Genomic DNA, 20,623 nt, shown 5'->3' with positions numbered 1-20,623 from the left:
GCAAACTTGGCTGCTCCCCTGTTGTGCGCATGCGTGACCTCGGCCGCTCCCCTGTTCTGCGCATGCGCGACCTTGTGCGCTTCCCCTTATGCGCGACCTCGGCCGCTCCCCCTTCTGCGCATGTGCGAACTCGCCTGTCCCCGTTCTGCGCATGCGCAGACATGGCGGCCCCTTCTCGGATCCGCCGTACTGACAGATCACCGAGAAGCGAAGCGCCGAGAAGCGGCGCCCTACTGTACCATTCAGATAAGCAGCAGTAAATAGACCTGATACAGAGCAGGGTCAGACAGGCAGAAGAGTGCAGCCATACGTTGTATGTAATAATAATAACAACCATTTCAATTGAATTTATGGAATCATGCGCTGAGCATGCACCGAATCCAAGGTAATGTTGCTGCGTTCTATCATAGTCTCATTATATGACATGTCCAAGGGTTTATTTAAAGCAAAGGAGCACATTTGGTGCTAACCATTGCGAATGCAGTTACAGCAGTATACATATAAATACGCACACACCGGCGAGGAATATTAGTGCAGACCCGCAGTTAGAGCTGGTCTGCCGACACCCAGGAGCCCTCAGTGGCGGGCCGTACTCCTTTTCCTTAACTATTCAGGACTCCTTTCCTTCTTTAGTGGATCCTAACTTAAAGGGTACTATCTCCTATCTTCAACATAATAAACCAAGGGGCCTGGTCTGTGCTATTACTTTATAACCATTACTTACTCTCCCTGAGGCTCCTCTACTCTTGTCCTTCTGGAACCTAACCTTCTCGAATCTTCTCCCTCACTTAAATACTCTTCCATGATGTCAGAATCCCCATGGCAACACAGGGTGGGGCCTGGAATATGCTAACCTGCTAGTAACCCTCTAGGAAGGGGGTTACAACTTTATTCCATATAGCGCTTTTCTCGCAGTTACAGTATAGCACGCGGTACAAAGCACATAGGAATTTTACAGACAGTCCCTGCCCAGGTGAGCTTCCAATCTATGTTTTTGGCGCCTGAGGCACAGAGAGGTAAAGTGCGTGCCAGGGACACAAGACCTGACACCAGAATTTGAACCAAGTTCCCCTGATTCAAACTCGGTGTCATTGTTTACAGTCAGTGCCTTTACTCACTGAGCCGCTCCTTCAGCCCTACATACATATGTAGCAGATAAATAGATTTACACACAGCATTTATTCCTTGTAAATACAGAGAAACACCGGCACAGATAGAAACGCAGAGCATACGCAGGCTGTAGCTCTCAGCTGCTCCCTTCGTGTTCAGCTCGGCTGGCAAGCTGTTTCAATGTCCAGCAGATGGATCTAAATTTCACACCAGCTAGAACAGTCTGGACCACCCCGCCTGGACACGGAGTGATGGGAAGAGGGAGGCACAGTCTCAATAGCAAGTGTTATTTTGTTGGGTCTCTGTGCCAAACGTGGAGTAAGATAACACACTGAGTACCAACTCTTGGCATGCATCACATCACATGCCTTGCAGCAAATGAACCATGATACATAGGACCATGTGAAGAGCAAAATGCAGACTAATATCTCGCTCCTCTGTCAAATGTCTGTCATATGAAACAAGAACTATAGTATGTATCCATCTCTAAATGCCACATGTTAGTTACCCATATGCAATCTAGCAACAAACCTCAAATAGTTAACAAACTGACTATAGCACACAGAGTATAAAATGTTCCCTGGTGAAAAATGAGCGCTGGATTTATCATGCAATAAAAACACTGAAAGAAATTGGACTTCGTCTTTGACAATTCTGACTGTTTTTGCAATTGCCAAATTTGCTGAAATCTCTCCATTAAATCGTACACGTGGAAACCACATATATCCCTGTCTCACACATACTGAGATAGTATGTATGGAAAGCAGTGGCAAGGTAAATCTGAATGGATACATTCATCTTTCGCAATGACAAGTGACTTTTAACCCTTTTCCCTCATTGCACCTTATCTATAAAACTCCCTTGCGCTCAATTTACGCCGGAAACCCTCTCTCCCCACATTCAAGACAAACCTTAAAACTCGCCACTTAAATGAAGCATCCCAATAGCCAGGACTCAGGGCTACTGTCCCACACCCACAGTCGCTCCTTCTAACCATTGTGGCCAAGCACTGCCATATACTGCACTTATTCCCTCACCTGCTGTCTCTGTGTCTCCCAATGTGCCACTTAGGAAAGGAAATCCCTGCCCCAGAGAGCTTACAATCTAGTATCTGACTTTGTTGCACTTATTGTATTATAATTCCCTGTACTGTATGTTCGTTATAGCGCTGAGCACACTGTGTGCCCTATAAAAAATTAAGGTATAGAGACATACAGACATACAGACAGATATACAAAGATAACATTCCAAGGGATTATACCAAACTACACAGGTCATAAGGTAAAGAAAATAAATATTCACTTTAATGAATAGCAATTATTTTTTATTTGTTCGCAACTGAATGAATGTCTTTATTTATATAGCGCCATTAATGTACATGGCACTTCACAGCAGTAATAGTTACAATCATATAAATAATAAGATATATAAAATAACACAAAGGGAAGAAGTGCTCAGACATAAAAGTGACATTTAGGAAAGGGAGTCCCTGCTCCGAAGAGCTTACAATCTAATTGCATCAAATATAATAAACTTGTTGCCCCCTCAGACTACAAAGAAGTTTTTCGCACCATAAAAAGTGACAAAATGATGATGGCAGAGATGCAGAAACCCAATGTGTGTGTTTCCAAAGACTTGATGTATACACTTGAAATTGCAAACTTGGCAAGATAAATAGGTACCTTGAATCATTGATTTTAAGGGGCACACACATAAAGTGCGTTACCTCCCATTGACTGGAATGGGAGTTAACTCTGGGTATCAGTGCGAGAACCCATACTGGTACTTGATGGGGGCAGGATGGAAATGTCTCTCTTGGCATTAATTCAGTAACACAAATGTTGTTTTGGTATTGATCCATAGATCCTATCATATTGAATTGTCCTGAGGAACAGTGACCCACTATTGGTTCTTTCTCTCCCCCTCCTTTATTTGGGATACACTTGATTGCATCTTCTGGAGGGAGAATTGAACTGGGCATGTTCAACTCTGGTATTAACACACAAAAGTTTGTCCTTGATTAATTGTAGAACAAATGCTTCATTCTAACACTGCTCTAGTGGGACGTAAAGCACATTAGTTGTATGTGTGGCTGCTCTCTGGTAGCCTGTATATTTATGGGTACATAGCATTTGTGTATCAAGGGCCTATACGAATGTGTTACAGCTGACGTACACAACTCATTTTGTGTATGTGTGTGTATATATATTCAAAAATGAATAGACAATACCGTTCTGTGGCTAACTAAATGCTTTTATTTGTGCGAGCTTTTGAGATGCACTGATCTCTTCTTCCGGCGATGTTACAATGGATAAAACAAGAAAGGGTTTTACTTAAAAACAGTACATCTTTGAATGTGTCTGTGACTGAATTCTATCCCTCCTCCCTGTGAAGTATGCGATTTATGACTTACGGTGTTAAATGGTCCCTGAATGTTTAGTGATGAAAGAGAGTGTGTGTATGTATGTGTGTATGTATGTATGTGTGTGTGTATGTGTGTAAATATAAATTTATAAAGTGCCCACAGTGTATACAGCACTTTACAAAAGGTGCGTGTGGGAGTGTATACCAATGGTGTGGGTAGGTGTAGAAATGTAAGAGGCAGTTGCATTACTATTAATGTGTGTAGATAGTATGTGGTCTCTATTGGTATATAGGGATACAATTACATTGTACATATGTATGTGTAAGAGACAGCTGTGTGTGCATTCATACAGCGCAGAATGTATAGACATGGCATTTAGCACTCATGGGAAGAGAGTTCTCTTGTTTCAGAGTAGTGACTCATGAAGATGCGGTCTCAGTTTAGGCCACTGCTAAGTGTCCCGAACAGTTGCATAAATTTGTATTCATACAACCGTCTCTCTTCCGGTGTTTTAAGATTACCTTTGAGTATGGCCACCTTCAGATTGTTCATTTTATGGCCAGAGTCAGAGAAATGTTCGCCGACAGGACTGTCTCTTGTTCCGCGTGTGATGCTGTGGTGATGCAGATTAATTCTCTTGTTTAGCCCCATTCCTGTCTCACCTATGTAGTAGTAGCAGCCCCCTGGGCATTTCATGTTCATGATGAGGTACATGACATTGCTGGAGGAACAGGTGAACCTTCCTCTGATTTTGTACTCCAGATTCCTGTGTGGTATTTGTATTGTGCCCGCTGTGTGCAACATCGCACAGGTTTTGCATCTTGCGTCCTGGCATGGTCTTGTCCCGCATTCAGTTGTATTGTTGAATACTTTACTCACTTCATTTTCTTGAGATTATGAGGTTGTCTGTATGATAATAAGGGTGCTTCAGGGAAGATCTGTTGCAGTCTTGTATCTTCCTGGAGAATGGGTTGTAGTTCTCTGGCAATCTTGCGTAGGGCTTCTAGGTGTGGGTTATATGTGACCACCAAAGGTACCCTGTCGCTTGTCTCCTTCTGTCTCTATTCAAAGAGATCACTTCTTTGTATTCTGGTGGCTTTGTAGATTTGCTGGTCTACAATTCTGTGGTTATAACCACGGTTTATGAAATCCGATCTCAAGGCTGTAATCTGCTGGCCTCAGTCTGTTGTGTCGGAGCATATCCGGATGTATCGTATGGCTTGACTGTAGATGGTTGCATGCTTAATGTGTCTGGGGTGGAAGCTGTTGTCCCTCAAATAGTTGGCTCTGTCTGTAGGTTTGCAGTATACAGAAGTCTGTAGTTGGTTGTTTTTTATAGTAATGGCGGTGTCTAGGAAATATACTTCGTCCGGGGAATGGGTCTGTTCACGAGAGGTCCAAATCAGGAGGATGTGATCAATATACTAAAGGTATGTAAGGGATTTCAAGTGACAGGTGGAAAGAAAGTCACTTTCCAGTTTTGCACAGAACAGATGCATACTGTGGCGCCATCCGAGTGCCCATAGCGGTCCCAGTTGTCTGGAGTTGTCTGGGAGAGGGAGCGGCTCAGTGAGTAGAGACACTGACTGGCACTGAGAGTTTGAAGCAGGGGAGCCTGGTTCAATTCCCAGTGTCGGCTCCTTGTGACCTTGGGCAAGTCACTTTATCTCCCTGTGCCTCAGGCACCAACAAATAGATTGTAAGCTCCAAGGGGCAGGGACCTGTGTCTGCAAAATGTCTCTGTAAAGCGCTGCGTAAAACTAGCAACGCTATGCAAGAACATGCTATTATTATTATGTGTCATTTCCAAATGTGAAGTAGTTATGGGTCAGAATAAATACGATGCCTTTAGTCACTGTCTCTGTGAGTGTCTCCTACGGTCCCAGAAAGTATCTGCAAGCTGAAATCCGATCTTTATGGGGGATGTTTGTGTAAAGTGACTCTACATCCATGGTTGCTAGTAGTGTTCCTGTTGGGAGGGGGCCAATTGCATTCAGTTTGTTAAGCAGGTTGGGGTGTCCTGGATATAGCTGGGTGTGTGTTTTGGAATAAATGTATCACTTGTTATTGAAAGCTGAGGGTGTGCTGTGGACCTTCCGGGTTTTGTATATCCCTCTGTGCTAGAAATGTGACCCTGGCTCCTCCACATGCAGCACAATATTATTTATTTATTTATAAAATATTTTACCAAGAAGTAATACATTGTGTATTGAGGCTTCCTTACAAGCTGTGGGAAGATCATTAATGAACACCGAGAAGAGTAGGGGCCCCAGAACAGAGCCTTGCGGGACACCACAGGTGATATCCAGGGGGTTGGAGTTAGAGCCTGAGATAGACACATGTTGGGATCTTCCTGATAGGTAGGACTGAAACCAGTTTAAAGCATGCTTCCCTATTCCAGAGCCCTGGAGTTTATTAAGCAGGATAGCATGATCAACTGTGTAAAAAGCCTTTGCAAAATCTAGGAATACTGCACAATAAGATAAGTAAACTCTGCATTCTTTCTGTATTTTGCTATGTGTGTGCCCCAGTGCCCCAGACCACTCTATTTTGTGAATATATATGTGTATGTGTGTATATGTATATGTATAAATATATATATATATATACGTTTTAAGTTATGGTGGGTGAAAAAGGCAACAAGAAACCTCCACCGTATTGCATATACCAAATGAAAAGATCACTTGTGAGCACATTCACATGTCTTAGGCAGGTCTGCAACCCTGCCTTTCACCAGCATACAGTGCTTCCACTGCAGCAAGGGAGTCTGGGATATGACATGCAAATGAGCACACCAGACAAAAGGTGACACGTGTGCTCATTTGCATGTCATTTCCCAGAATCCCTTGCTGCAGTGGAAGCACTGTATGCCGGGGATAATTGTGAAAGGCAGGGTTGCAGACCTGCCTAAGACATATGAATGTGCTCACAAGTGATCTTTTTATTTGCTATATGTAATACGGTGGAGGTTTCTTGTTACCTTTTTCACCCACCATAACTTAAAATGTGATGGTAAACCCTACAGTCTTGAAAATGCAAAGCCAGCAGCACAACCAACTTCACACTGATGATACCCATTAAGGTTGAAACATGTCTGTGAATGGTTTCTCTGGCTTTGCATCTGATTCCCATGCTGTGCTTTAAAGCTGTGTTAACAGTGAACATTAGCTTATATGGGCTCCATGTAACAATGGTTTTTCAGACAAAAGGTGACACATTGTGTACTCATTTGCATGTCATTTCCCAGAATCCCTTGCTGCAGTGGAAGCACTGTATGCTAGGGATAATGGTGAAAGGCAGAGTTGCAGACCTGCCTGACATTGCAGACCTGCCTGACATGTGAATGTACTCACAAGTGAAATAAAAAACAGATTAGTCAATACCGTTCTGTGGCTAACGAAATGCTTTTATTTGTGTGAGCTTTCGAGATACACTGATCTCTTCTTCGAGTGGGGAATGGCTATCCCTCCCCCCTGTGCAGTGTGCGATTTATGACTTGAGGTGTTAAATGGTCCAGGGGGGAGGGATAGCCTTCACCCACAGATGCTTTGTTTCAAGAAAGTTTTTTGGCTGAATCAATTGTAACACTGCCCTTAGAAGAGATCATTGTATCTCGAAAGATCGCACAAATAAAAGCATTTCGTTAGCCACAGAACGGTATTGACTATCTGTTTTTTTAATTTATATATATGTATTTGTGTGTAGAGGTATCTGTACCGTGTTAGCTAAGCTTAATAATCAAAAACAGATAGTCGATATGTTCTAAACATCTGTGGGTGAAGGCTATCCTTCCCCCCTGTGCAGTATGTGATTTATGACCTGAGGTGTTAAATGGTCCCTGAATGCTTGTGTTAGAGAATGTGTGTGCGTGTGCACATTTGTAAATCTTAATTAATAAAGCGCCAACAGTGTGTACAGCGCTTTACAAAAGGTGTGTGTGGAGGGGGAGTGTATAACAATGGTCTGGGTAGGTGTTGAAATGTAAGAGGGCGTTGCATTTCTGTCCCTATTGGTATATAGAAATAGAATGACATTGTACATTGGTATGTGTAAGAGATAGGTGTGTGTGTGTGCATTCATATAGCACAGTATGTATAGACATGGGCTTTAGCACTCATGGGATTAGAGTTCTCTTGTGTAGTGACTCATGAAACTACGGTCTTGGTTTAGGCCACCGGTCAGTGTCCCGAACAGTTTCATAAATTATTATTCATGCAACCGTCTCTTGCGGTGTTCCAAGATTACCTATGAGAATGGCCACCTTCAGATCATTCATCTTATGGCCAGAGTAAGAGAAATACATTTTTTATATATATATATATATATATATATATATATATATATATATATAATCATAAAGAGGGCACGCACAAAACAAAATAAAAAATAAAGGTAAAGGGAGGGAGCATGCTGTCCAAAAAGATACAGAAAAAAAGGGACAGACACGCCTATAAATTAATCTTATAGGTGTGCCTGTCCTATATATATATTCTAGCTGAGAGACCCGGCGTTGCCCGGGATGTAAATGCATAATAGGTAGTATTATTTATAAATCGTGGAACAATAGGTGACTGTTTGTTGTAAAGGTTGGATAATAATATTGAAAAGAAAGATGGAAGAAAATGTAATACGATGTTGTATAAAAATGGTTTATTGTAAACACACCACAGTACAATGTATATTTTGGTGCCATAAGTGATGTAAAAATGTGAGGCGTGTGTCCTGCTAGGGTGTGAGGCGGCGGGTGGTGCGTGGGTTGTGAGTGCTGTCTGTGAGTGTGGGTCCTGCTAGGGTGTGAGGCGGCGGGTGGCGCGTGGGTTGTGAGTGCTGTCTGTGAGTGGGGGCCTGCTAGGGTGTGAGGCGGCAGGTGGCGCGTGGGTTGTGAGTGCTGTCTGTGAGTGGGGGTCCTGCTAGGGTGTGAGGCGGCGGGTGGCGCATGGGTTGTGAGTGCTGTCTGTGAGTGGGGGTCCTGCTAGGGTGTGAGGCGGTGGGTCAGTGATGTCGGTGCGTAGGGGCGGGAGGCAGCAGGTGTGTGTGGCGGCAGGTATGTGTCGAGTGTGGCGGGTGTCTGTTGAGTGCGTGCAGCGGCTGTGAGGCGGTGGGTGAAAGGCAGAGGCAGCCGGAGTAAGGGCGGGTGAAAGGCAGAGGCGGGGGTGGGGAGGCGGTAAGGCGGGCAGGAAGGCGAAGGGCGGCGGGAAGGAGGGGGTGGTGGAGGGGGGCAAGGGGTGGTGGAGGGGGGCAAGGGGTGGTGGAGGGGGGCAAGGGGTGGTGGAGGGGGGCAAGGGGTGGAGGAGGGGGGAAGGGTTAGAGGAGGGGGGGGAAGGGTTAGAGGAGGGGGGGGGAAGGGTTAGAGGAGGGGGGGGGAAGGGTTAGAGGAGGGGGGGAAGGGTTAGAGGAGGGGGGGAAGGGTTAGAGGAGGGGGGGGAAGGGTTAGAGGAGGGGGGGGAAGGGTTAGAGGAGGGGGGGAAGGGTTAGAGGAGGGGGGGAAGGGTTAGAGGAGGGGGGGAAGGGGTGGAAGTGTGGGAGGGGGTGGGAGGGGAAAGGGGTGGAGGGGAGGGGGGTGGAGGGGAGGGGGGGGAAAGGGGAGCGGAGGGGGGGGGGAAGGGGAGCGGAGGGGGGGGGAAGGGGAGTGGGGGGGGGGGAAAGGGGAGAAGTGGTGGGAAGGGGGAGGTGGTGGGAAGGGGGAGAAGGGGGGAGGTGGTGGGAAGGGGGAGAAGGGGGGGAGGTGGTGGGAAGGGGGAGAAGGGGGGATGTGGTGGGAAGGGGGAGGAGGGGGAAGGGGGAGGAGGGGGGATGTGGTGGGAAGGGGGAAGAGGGGGGATGTGGTGGGAAGGGGGAAGAGGGGGAAGGTGGTGGGAAGGGGGAGGAGGGGGGAGGTGGTGGGAAGGGGGAGGGGGGAGGTGGTGGGAAGGGGGAGGGGGGAGGTGGTGGGAAGGGGGGGGAGGTGGTGGGAAGGGGGGGGAGGCGGTGGGAAGGGGGGGGAGGTGATGGGAAGGGGGGGGGGGGCGGTGGGAAGGGGGGGAGGCGGTGGGAAGGGGGGGAGGCTGTGGGAAGGGGGGGGGGAGGCGGTGGAAAGGTGGACGGGAGGCGGTGGGAATGGGGGGGGAGGCGGTGGGAAGGCGGTGGGAAGGGGGGGAGGCAGTAGGAAGGGGGGGAGGCGGTGGGAAGGGGTGGGGGAGGCGAAGGGGGGGTGGAGGGGGTGGAGGGGGTGGAGGGGAGGGGTGGAGGGGAGGTGAAGGGGGGGGGTGGAAGGGAGGTGAAGGGGGGGGTGGAAGGGAGTTGAAGGGGGGGGTGGAGGGGAGGTGAAGGGGGGGGAAGGAGGGGGAGGTGAATGGGAGGTGAAGAGGGGGGGGTGGAGGGGAGGTGAAGGGAGGGGAGGTGAATGGGGAGGTGAAGGGGAGTGGAAGGGAGGAGAAGTGGAGTGAGGGGAGGTGAAAGGGGGTGAGGGGAGGTGAACGGGGGTGAGGGGTGGGTGAGGGGAGGTGAAGGCCGCTCACTCACCCGTCCGGCAGGTCCCACGTGGATCTGAGGCGGGAGGCAGCGTGTTTTGGCCGCTCCCCCGCTGTGTCCCGGGCGCTCGCTCGGAGGCGGTGGGAAGGGGGGGGGGATGCGGTGGGAAGGGGGGGGGAGGCGGTGGGAAGGGGAGGGGGGGACACGGTGGGAAGGGGGGGGGGGGTGGGAGGCGGTAGGAAGGGGGGGGGTGGGAGGCAGTGGGAAGGGGGGGGAGGCGGTGGGAAGGGGGGGGAGGCGGTGGGAAGGGAGGCGGTGGGAAGGGGGGGGAGGTGGTGGGAAGGGGGGGGGAGGTGGGAAGGGGGGGAAGCGGTGGGAAGGGGTGGGGGAGGCTAAGGGGGGGTGGAGGGGAGGTGAAGGGGGGGGTGGAGGGGAGGTGAAGGGGGGGGGGTGGAGGGGAGGTGAAGGGGGGGGTGGAAGGGAGGTGAAGGGGGGGTGGAAGAGAGGTGAAAGGAGGGGGGGGTGGAGGGGAGGTGAAGGGGGGGTGGAGGGGAGGTGAAGGGGTGGTGAAGGGGGGTGAAGAGGGGGGGGGTGGAGGGGAGGTGAAGGGGGGGGGTGGAGGGGAGGTGAAGGGGGGGGGTGAATGGGGGGTGGAGGGGAGGTGAAGGGGGGTGGAAGGGAGGAGAAGTGGAGTGAGGGGAGGTGAAAGGGGGTGAGGGGAGGTGAACGGGGGTGAGGGGTGGGTGAGGGGCGGTGGAGGCCGCTCACTTACCCGTCCGGCAGGTCCCACGTGGATCTGAGGCGGGAGGCAGCGTGTTGTGGCGCTCCCCCGCTGTGTCCCGGGCGCTCGCTCGCTCCCCCGCTGACTGTAGCGGCGCCGAGGGGGGGGGGGTATCGGGGAGACACTGACACTGGAGGGGAGGGGGGTGGAGGGGAGGTGAAGGGGGGGTGGAGGGGAGGTGAAGGGGGGTGGAAGGGAGGTGATGGCCGCTCACTAACCCATCCGGCAGGTCCCACGTGGATCTGAGGCGGGAAGCAGCGTGTTGTTGCCGCTCGCCCGCTGTGTCCCGGGCGCCGCCATCTTGGGTACTCAGCGCCGCGAGGCAGCCTGCCTGGCCACTGGCTGTTCCCCCGCCGGGGAAGGGGTGAGTTGTAGCGCCGGGGAGGGGGGGGCATGTATATGTGTGGGGGGGGAGAGGTGGGAGATATAGAAGGGGGGTCTCGCACGGCCGCTGACACTGGGTGGGGGGGGGGGGCGCTGAAGGGGTAATAATAGTGTGTGTGTCCCGCTGACTGTAGCGGCGCCGGGGGAGGGGGGGGGGCGGGGTGAAAGCGCGGGAGACACGGGGAGGAGGTGCGCGCGGGTGCTGCTAACACTGTGAGCCCCGCTAATGTAGGTAACCCCCCCCCCCTACGTGTGTGTGTGTGTGTGTGTGTGTGTCCCATCACTCCGCCTCAGGCCAATGAGAGGTGTGCGGGGGCGGGCATGGCCTGAGCCGGAGTGACAGGCCAAAGGTGCTATGCGATTGGCCCTTGGGACGCAGACATACAGTGCTTTCAAAAATATATAGTAGATATATATATATACTATATATATACTGTGTATATATATTACAGAGGTTTTAGCCATAGATTCCTTTGTTAACCAGTATTGCCGACCTGAGGAAGTGAGGAGAACTCCCGAAAGCTTGTCCTATGACATAAATTGTTAGTACAAATAAAAAAGGTATCACCTAATACTGAAGTACTCATTTATTCTGTATATATATATCCACTGCTGGGTTTTCCAATACTACCGTTGCATCCCCTCTTCTACATGTTGCTCCAACACATTTTCTGATTTCCTCCTCCCATCTTACTTTTGTATACTGCCATTGGTCATATGGGGTTCAACGCCTACAGTATATTGGTTAACTGGTAAGGAAGACCATACAAAGCCAAGGCTTAGGCCACATCCATGGTGAGTGCAACGGCGCGGGCGTTGCGATCAAAATGCCGTGCCTCTATGAGGCAGGCCATAGAGCGCGCGACTGTGCACGCGATGCAAAGCGATGCACGAGAAAACAAATACATTTGTTTCTGGCGGCGACAGCTGGGTCATGCGAGCGGTTTACCCAATGATGGAGAACCAGCTCCTTGATGTCACGGCCGCCCCATCGCGTCTACACATCTCTCCCGCTACAGGCGTGTGTGACGCTGCACAAACGCACTACCCATGGACACGGCCTTATATTGGATATGACAGAGAAATTAGTGACATGGGCTAAGGCTGCTTCCTCTGTGCCGCTGACTGCGCCTCAACTTCAAACATGAGCGCTCGCCTGTCCGGCATAGGTTTTTTTTACGCGCGAGCAGGGGGGGGGTGGTCAGGCGTGGCCGGGGGCGTGGCAGAGCAGTGACGGGCGCTGATTGGCTGAGTTCATGGAACCCTTCAGCGCGCCTGAAACACAAATTAATCTGTCTTGGCAAGCGCCTAGCACCCGTGAGTGCACAGGCGCGTGCGCCGTGTGAGTGTGGCCGGACAGATTTGAATTCATTGTGCTGACCGCGCTAAGCTCCAAGCGCGGCCAGCGGCACAGTGGACACAGCCTAAGTGCACCTTTCCATGGTGCTGGAAGCCAGCTCACTGGTTCTGTAACAGACGCTACTGCAGAGAGAGTGTGTGATGCAACGAGGCTGCCAAACCCCCTTGGGGAGGTGTGTGTGTGTGAACAGCTCCAGATGGGACCCATCACAAGGGATGTCCCAGGAGATTGATGAGCTTTGGGAATCACCGATGCTGTATATCTAACTGTAGCTGACTTTTGTTATGATTGGTAATAATTTAGTAACATTGTTTCACCCATGTCCTGCCGAAGGATCCTTCTTGGCTATGAAAGATTGGCCCCTCGCTCAGCAAAAAATGTTTTTGGAAAAATGTGCACAAACCTTTAGTTTCAAAAGTACATTCACTGTTCGTTGTAAAATCAATAGTACATACATATAAAAAGCATTGTTAGGGATTTTCTGGTGAATTAAAGTATAAAATAATTTTAATACAATTTTTTTTTCATGCAAACATAATACTACTTCCATTTTTTTAAAATATGAACTGATTTAGTAGTCTTACAAACAGTAGTTATTCAATAAGCTAGAAGTTGAATGCTACTTCAGGGACCTTGTGTTTAGAGACCGCTAGTTTGTAATTGTTGTATTTAAACGTTATTGCAGGGATTTTCAAGGAGCGAAATCTGAGAGATTTGGAGATTTTGTGACCCAGATCCACTAAGCAGGGCTAATATGGGGTATTAGTTGTTATCAGTGAGGCTGAACCCAAATCAGTGAGACAGAAAATCAGTGAGGCGGACCCGAAATCAGTGAGGCCGACACCAAATCAGTGAGACTGAAAATCCGTGAGACTGACCCCAAATAAATCGGTGAGACTGACCCCAAATCGGTGAGACTGACCCCAAATCAGTGAGACCGAAAATCAGTGAGTTCACATGTTTGGTTTTCTATAGGAACACAGGTGTATTGCAGTGGTTTCCATCCCAATTTCCATGAGAAGTTGACAGCGGTTCCACAAAATAAAAGGAATAATGGCAGGAATGTTACCTGTGGTTACCATCTTCCTTATTTTGCTATATTTTGAAGTACAGGTACTCGAAGGGTTTAATACAATGTTACATTAGGTTCTTATTTTTTCTTCTAACATTGTAGCGAACAATTTTAAGTTTGAATACATAAAGTGAATTTTTTTTTTGATTAAATAGTAACAAGAAATCATACAGTCATAATATTGTTATATCACTGTGTCTGATATATGATATAATTACCTCTGATATAATCTATTGATTTGTGATCTAGATATTTGAGCCCATTGCCTACCTGTGTGTAATACTTGTGTCTGATATCCACCTGGATATGATGACGAACAGATTTGATATGTCGTGAATGTCTTGTCACATTATGGACGCCGATGTAGATTGTACTGTACATATTCTTGTGATTGAAACCAATTAGTTTGCATAGTTACAATCTTAATTTAAATGTCATTCCATACCTATTTGAGTCATGTTTCTTTGTCACCTTTTTTAATTACTCCCTAATTTATTACATCCATACCTCGGTCTTTTAATTATGTGCTTGAGGCAGACCTCTTGTGAGAGGAAAGAGGTCTGATATGACCATGCTATCCATTAACCCAGGGGTGCTCAACTCTAGTCCTGAACCCCCCCCCCCAACAGGTCAGGTTTTCAGGATATTTCAACTTTAGCACAGGTGGCCACCTGTGCTGAAGCAGGGACTGAATAAGTCACCTGTGCTGAAGCTGGGACTGATTGAGCCACCTGTGCTGAAGCAGGGATATCCTTAAAATCTGACCTCTTGGAGGTGCTTGAGGACTGGAGTTGAGCACCCCTGCCTTAACCCACTATTTAAACCATGGGATCTTAACCATTTGTACCTTAATTACCCCTAAGGGTCCAACAAGGTCCCCAATCCAATTATGTTATATATGACGTACCGGTACCATTTCAATATTTTTATTTCATATGCCAGCAACATGAATAAGGACATACTCAACATAGGCACAAAGCAAAAGTACCGGGTGTTAGATAAGCATGTAATTTAGTGCTACGGAAACTGAACAAAAGGAAACCCCAAATTGTTAAGCAATATTGTCCTATAGCAGTATGGGATAGATAATCTGGGATTCCACAGAGTGAGAAGACATTTTTAAATGGTCCCCCAGTTCTTAAAAGGTTAAAATATCTCTGGCGTTTTCATTCAGCCCGAGTTCCGTGTAACCCTGAAGGTCTCCATAAAAATATTTAATAATGCTAGATATTTCTTTAAGACCAAATACATATTTTATTCATAGCATAATTCAAAGGTTATTTAATGTTCTGCTGTAACATTATACATTATATGTACTACAGAAAGTTGATAATTTATTTAAAAAATATAGGCCCTACCTCTGCAATAGTATTTTTACATGCATAACATTGTGTGTTTTTATAGTTATTGCACCCGTTAGCGCGTTGTGTTGGGATATTCGGAAATATTCTGCGTTATCACTATCATTAGAAAATCTGTGATATTCTGCGTTATAACCCGATGATATGAGCGTTGCAATAACCTTGGCCACATCTGCACCTTTATTCCTGCGGTCATGCAGATAACTGTCCCTCTTTTTGATCTAGAATACTGGCGACAGCTGGGACGGATTTTGACCTGCGAACGCTGAGGGCGGTTAGGGTGCTGAGACCTCTGAAACTCGTGTCTGGGATCCCAAGTAAGTAACGAGGACATCCTCTCACCACGTGGATCTGCTACCTCCTCTCTCTCAGATTTCAGCCCTAATGAATGGGGTTAACACATATTTGAACTTGCCAGGACCCCAAAACAGTGAGACTGTGGACCAAGAAATGACATATTATTGACTTCTGTGAATAAGACTCCGTGGACTGAATCCAAACCAGTGCAACACAGACTGGAAAGGTCTGGATAAGTCTTGAAGGGGATAACTTTCTTAGCCTGCATGTGGGGTTTAAGAGTGACCCCTTGGTCTCTACCTGAAAGTGGAGAAGAAATTAACAGTGGCTTCATGTCATCTATCACATGTCTGAAGATGATCTCCATCCTGTTCTACAAGTGGTGATGGAGAAGGTAATGGTATCCTCTTTCCTTGTGTCTCAGGCCTCCAGGTGGTGTTGAAGTCCATCATGAAGGCCATGGTCCCTCTGCTGCAGATCGGGCTGCTCCTCTTCTTTGCCATCGTCATGTTCGCTATTATCGGGCTGGAGTTTTACATGGGCAAGTTCCACAAAGGCTGCTTCTCCTTGGACTCGGTTGAGAGTAAGTCGGTGCCCTCTACCTGAGCGTGGGTCGGCCTTCTGCATGGCTTCATTGTTACAACATATACTGTACCTTCCCTGTCGCACAAAGCAGATGGGATAGCACAGAACGGGATGTCAGCCTATGAGGCTCTAATCCTGGGAAGTTCAGTGGCTCTTATTCAATATACTGCGAGTCCGCTTTCCTGTGCTAGAGAAGGGTTTAGAATAGACCAATTCACAACATATTGAATAGTGGTCAGTGAGAGAGGAATCTCTAAATCTCTAGCAGCCCGTAGGGGCTCAGAGCTTAGTACTTACTAAAGTCTCTCGGCTGCAAAACAAGGGCAAAAACAGCACCATAATCATCAATGGAAAGGAATCCTATTAAAAGCCATTGCAGTTTTTCCTTGAATAAGGTTATTCCAAATCTTTAGTACTGGTATTGCCCTAGTTTTTCAGCCAGGGGACCACCCCCACATTGAGTGAGTAGTCTGTGATATTGCTATCAGAGGAGAGAGGAGACTGCAGCTGTAGAACTGTAAAATCTCAGAGCCTGGTGTCAGAGAGTGTTAATAACTTTTTACGGTATCACATATGCAGGCTCTCTGGGTTTTACCTCTAGACATTAGAATAAATTGACATAATCCATTGATGTGTTTTCCATCTGATTCTCCTAATGTGCAGGGCAGTGTGTGTGCCAGGTCTTAAAAGGATTAACCCAGACCAAGACAGTGTCCGCCTCTCTGCTGTTCCTCTCCCTCACTCCCTATACGTACAGCTTAATGTTACTTAAAGCAGTAGGGATACATATTGTTCGAAATAATCAGGGACATTGAAATCACCGCATCCTGGTTCCTCTAAGTAGGAGGGAATAGTAACATCTTCATGAGACTTCAGTACATTTTGAAGCCAAGAGCCGCATGGAACTGAAACGCTAAAGTGACCCTGTTTTGTGTACTCAACATCAACAGTAACTTGTTTCCCACTATTCAGCACTCTCTCCCATACACTTCTGCACTCTCTCCCATACACTTCTGCACTCTCTCCCATACACTGCTGCACTCTCTCCCATACACTGCTGCACTCTCTCCCATACACTGCTGCACTCTCTCCCATACACTGCTGCACTCTCTCCCATACACTGCTGCACTCTCTCGCATACACTGCTGCACTCTCTCCCATACACTTCTGCACTCTCTCCCATACACTTCTGCACTCTCTCCCATACACTTCTGCACTCTCTCCCATACACTTCTGCACTCTCTCCCATACACTTCTGCACTCTCTCCCATACACTTCTGCACTCTCTCCCATACACTGCTGCACTCTCTCCCATACACTGCTGCACTCTCTCCCATACACTGCTGCACTCTCTCCCATACACTGCTGCACTCTCTCGCATACACTGCTGCACTCTCTCCCATACACTTCTGCACTCTCTCCCATACACTTCTGCACTCTCTCCCATACACTTCTGCACTCTCTCCCATACACTTCTGCACTCTCTCCCATACACTTCTGCACTCTCTCCCATACACTTCTGCACTCTCTCCCATAAACTTCTGCACTCTCTCCCATACACTTCTGCACTCTCTCCCATACACTTCTGCACTCTCTTCCATACACTTCTGCACTCTCTCCCATACACTGCTGCACTCTCTCCCATACACTGCTGCACTCTCTCCCATACACTTCTGCACTCTCTCCCATACACTGCTGCACTCTCTCCCATACACTTCTGTACTCTCTCCCATACACTTCTGTACTCTCTCCCATACACTTCTGTACTCTCTCCCATACACTTCTGTACTCTCTCCCATACACTGCTGCACTCTCTCCCATACACTTATTCACTCTCTCCCATAAACCTCTGCACTCTCTCCTATACACCTCTGCACTCTCTCCCAGAAACCTCTGCACTTTCTCCCAGACACCTCTGCACTCTCTCCCAGACACCTCTGCACTCTCTCCCATACACCTCTGCACTCTCTCCCATACACTGCTGCACTCTCTCCCATACACTGCTGCACTCTCTCCCATACACTGCTGCACTCTCTCCCAGACACCTCTGCACTCTCTCCCAGACACTGCTGCACTCTCTCCCATACACCTCTGCACTCTCTCCCATACACCTCTGCACTCTCTCCCATACACCGCTGCACTCTCTCCCATACACCTCTGCACTCTCTCCCATACACTGCTGCACGCCTCTTTTTATTAGTATAGTAGGGTGTTAAGTGTGGACAGAAGGACCCACCGGAAATCAGGTCGTGGTTGTTGTTGATGTGTCTCTTCACGTGGAAAGGCAGATGGCATTTTCAGAAAGTCTAATATTTGTTAATATGAGTATGTCAGACTCAGCCGGGGATTTCAATTGAACAGTAGATACAATAACTTTACATTGTTTGTAGCTCTTACCAGATGTCACACTAGACTATTTTAGGTCAATAAAAGAGGTACAGATGTAGCCAGCATCATTGGTCCCAGTGATAACAACACATATTCCACTATAACTGAGAATATCACAGAGTTGCCATAGGATTCAGTGACATTGCTGGCACAGAATATCACAACATCACAATATATCCCAACTTATTACACCAGGGAGAACAATAACATCTGTATATTAAGAGACTGCAATCCTTGCTCACTCTTCACCGCCCTCCATGGTGGAGGGGAATACAACTTTTGTATTTCCCCACCCCTACTGAAGGGGCTAAAAGGGATTTTTAAAAATGAATATCATTAGTAGACAAATTGGTTATGCATTATATGTAGGCCCTTTGGGCGTTATTTATGAACGTCTCTTGGCTGCAAAACTGGGGCAAAACCGTTGCCTAAGAATTGCCCCACCAGATGGGATTTTTTCCATCGATAAATCAGATACAGTTAGTTTGTGATGGTGTTGCTCCAGTTTTGCGGCTGGGAGACTGCAGTATATAATCCCCCTTTCATTATGTTGACCCAGAGAAGACCAAAACATTGATGCCATACACAGCACAACTATATATTGAAGTGCTTGCTTATGTTGAGTTGCCGCACCCTGGACAATGCACGCATGGACAGTTTATCAAACCGTATGTACTCAGGAGCGCATCATATTACATACACTTACACTCCATAGACACAACATGCTAATTATCAGGTTGTGTCAGTGTAGTTGTCGTCTGGTCCATTCAAAGGTCAGGCACGCCCAGAAGAGTAGGGTTCTCTGAACCGTCTTTCTTATAATACTTCTGCACTGCATTGCTACTGGGACGTGCATCTCTCAATAGGGGTTTTTCCTATATGTCTCAATATAAACATGTCCTTTATTCTCTAAACAGGGGAACCGGTGGGAGATTTCCCCTGTGGGGAAGAACTTCCTGCCAGGCTCTGCGAAAATGGCACCATCTGTCGGAAATACTGGAAGGGACCCAACTTCGGCATCACCAACTTTGACAACATCCTGTTTGCGGTGCTGACGGTATTTCAGTGTATTACCATGGAGGGATGGACGGACATTCTGTACAATGTGAGTGCTTGAGGGGGGGTTCCAGTTTTTTGGGGTGGCGTTATCTGGGTTGGTAGAACCCTTGTATCATGATTTCCTTAAATGACCTAGTGAAATCTTTGTGTTGGCTTCCTACATGTGTAATGCAAAAGTCTAGTAGTTATAGTGATGTAAAACACGAGATCAAAAGCGCACAAAGTGTGAATGTCCAATAATATAAAAAAGTGTACAAGATGAAAGTAAAAGTCAACAATATAACCAAAGTGTGGTGTACTTAAGATACTAGTAAAGTGCAATGAATAGGCTAAAAGTGAAAATATATATATATATATATACACAAATATAAATAAAAATATATGTGACAAATTACTTCCCTTCAGGAATAGGAGAGAATCTGCTGCTGTACACAATGAGATGACAGGACATCCAGGTCTAAAGGAACAGAGAAGAATAGAGCAAAACCTCATGGTGCAGTGTGTCGAGTACAATGTATTAGATATTTATGCAGTGGTAGTGGCGAAGGACCTTCCAGGGAGGAGTTCCCTGCTACCCTTACACCACCCCGTTGACTTGGACTGTGATGTGAACGAATCGTGGCTCCAGACTGGCTATAACAGTTTTAACCCACTGCTTTTACACTTTTCTTTTTTCGTACGTGCATATCTTACCACTGCATGAACATCTAATATATTTTCCTCGATATACTGCCCCTTGCGCTTTTTTCTCTGTTCCGTTCGTTACATTGATGATGTATTAATGCAGATTTGCCGCGTACTGTGATACATTGCAATGGAACGGCACTAGAGTTCTTCATGGGGTAGTTGACATGTACTTTATTTTGTGTGTAAAATAGTGCAAAAACAGCCCAAGGTTTCATTAATAATCCTGGTGCTCATTTTTGACAACTTTGGGCACCAACATAGCACGAGGGAGGCAATGAGGGCTGTTAAGCAAACAATCTTGGCTGAAAAATGGTCACCAGATTGAATCAGAGAAGAGGAATCTTATTGAGAGCAACTGGATTTTTTTCATGGAATAAATCTGATGCTCTTTGAGTTTGCGCCGGTTTTTGCATCTGGGAGATTTTAATAAAAAAAACACATAAGGGTTTATAAAAGGCTACTTAGAACTGGCACATGTAAGGCTGTGGCCAGGCTGGGAACGGGCGCGCTAGCGTTCGAGCGCCGTGATGTCATGCGCTCTGCTCGGCCGGGCGATTTCTGGCCAGCTATTTGCGCGTGGAGGGAAAAGGGGGGGGGCGTGTCATGGGGCATGGCCATGACGTCTCATGACGCATCAGCGAGCAGCCAAATCAAATTTGGTTGTCTCACCAAGCAGCAAGCGCACGGGCACGCACCCTGGACGAGGGCATTCAGAGTTATCACT

At 47.6% G+C, this 20,623-nt stretch overlaps 1 protein-coding gene across 1 annotated transcript in view; it reads left to right on the top strand.

Annotated features, from left to right (window-relative positions):
- Window positions 1-20,623, top strand: part of CACNA1B (calcium voltage-gated channel subunit alpha1 B) — a 196,777-nt gene that overhangs the window by 56,940 nt on the left and 119,214 nt on the right. The window contains exons 4-6 of the mRNA XM_075579527.1: window positions 15,109-15,200; window positions 15,605-15,763; window positions 19,071-19,258. Of these exons, the coding sequence (XP_075435642.1) occupies window positions 15,109-15,200; window positions 15,605-15,763; window positions 19,071-19,258 (439 nt within the window). The remainder of the gene's footprint in view (window positions 1-15,108; window positions 15,201-15,604; window positions 15,764-19,070; window positions 19,259-20,623) is intronic.

The sequence above is a fragment of the Ascaphus truei genome, chromosome 21, assembly GCF_040206685.1.
Source record: "Ascaphus truei isolate aAscTru1 chromosome 21, aAscTru1.hap1, whole genome shotgun sequence".
Classification (NCBI taxonomy): Eukaryota; Metazoa; Chordata; class Amphibia; order Anura; family Ascaphidae; genus Ascaphus; species Ascaphus truei.
This window is presented reverse-complemented; position numbering and strand designations above follow the sequence as displayed.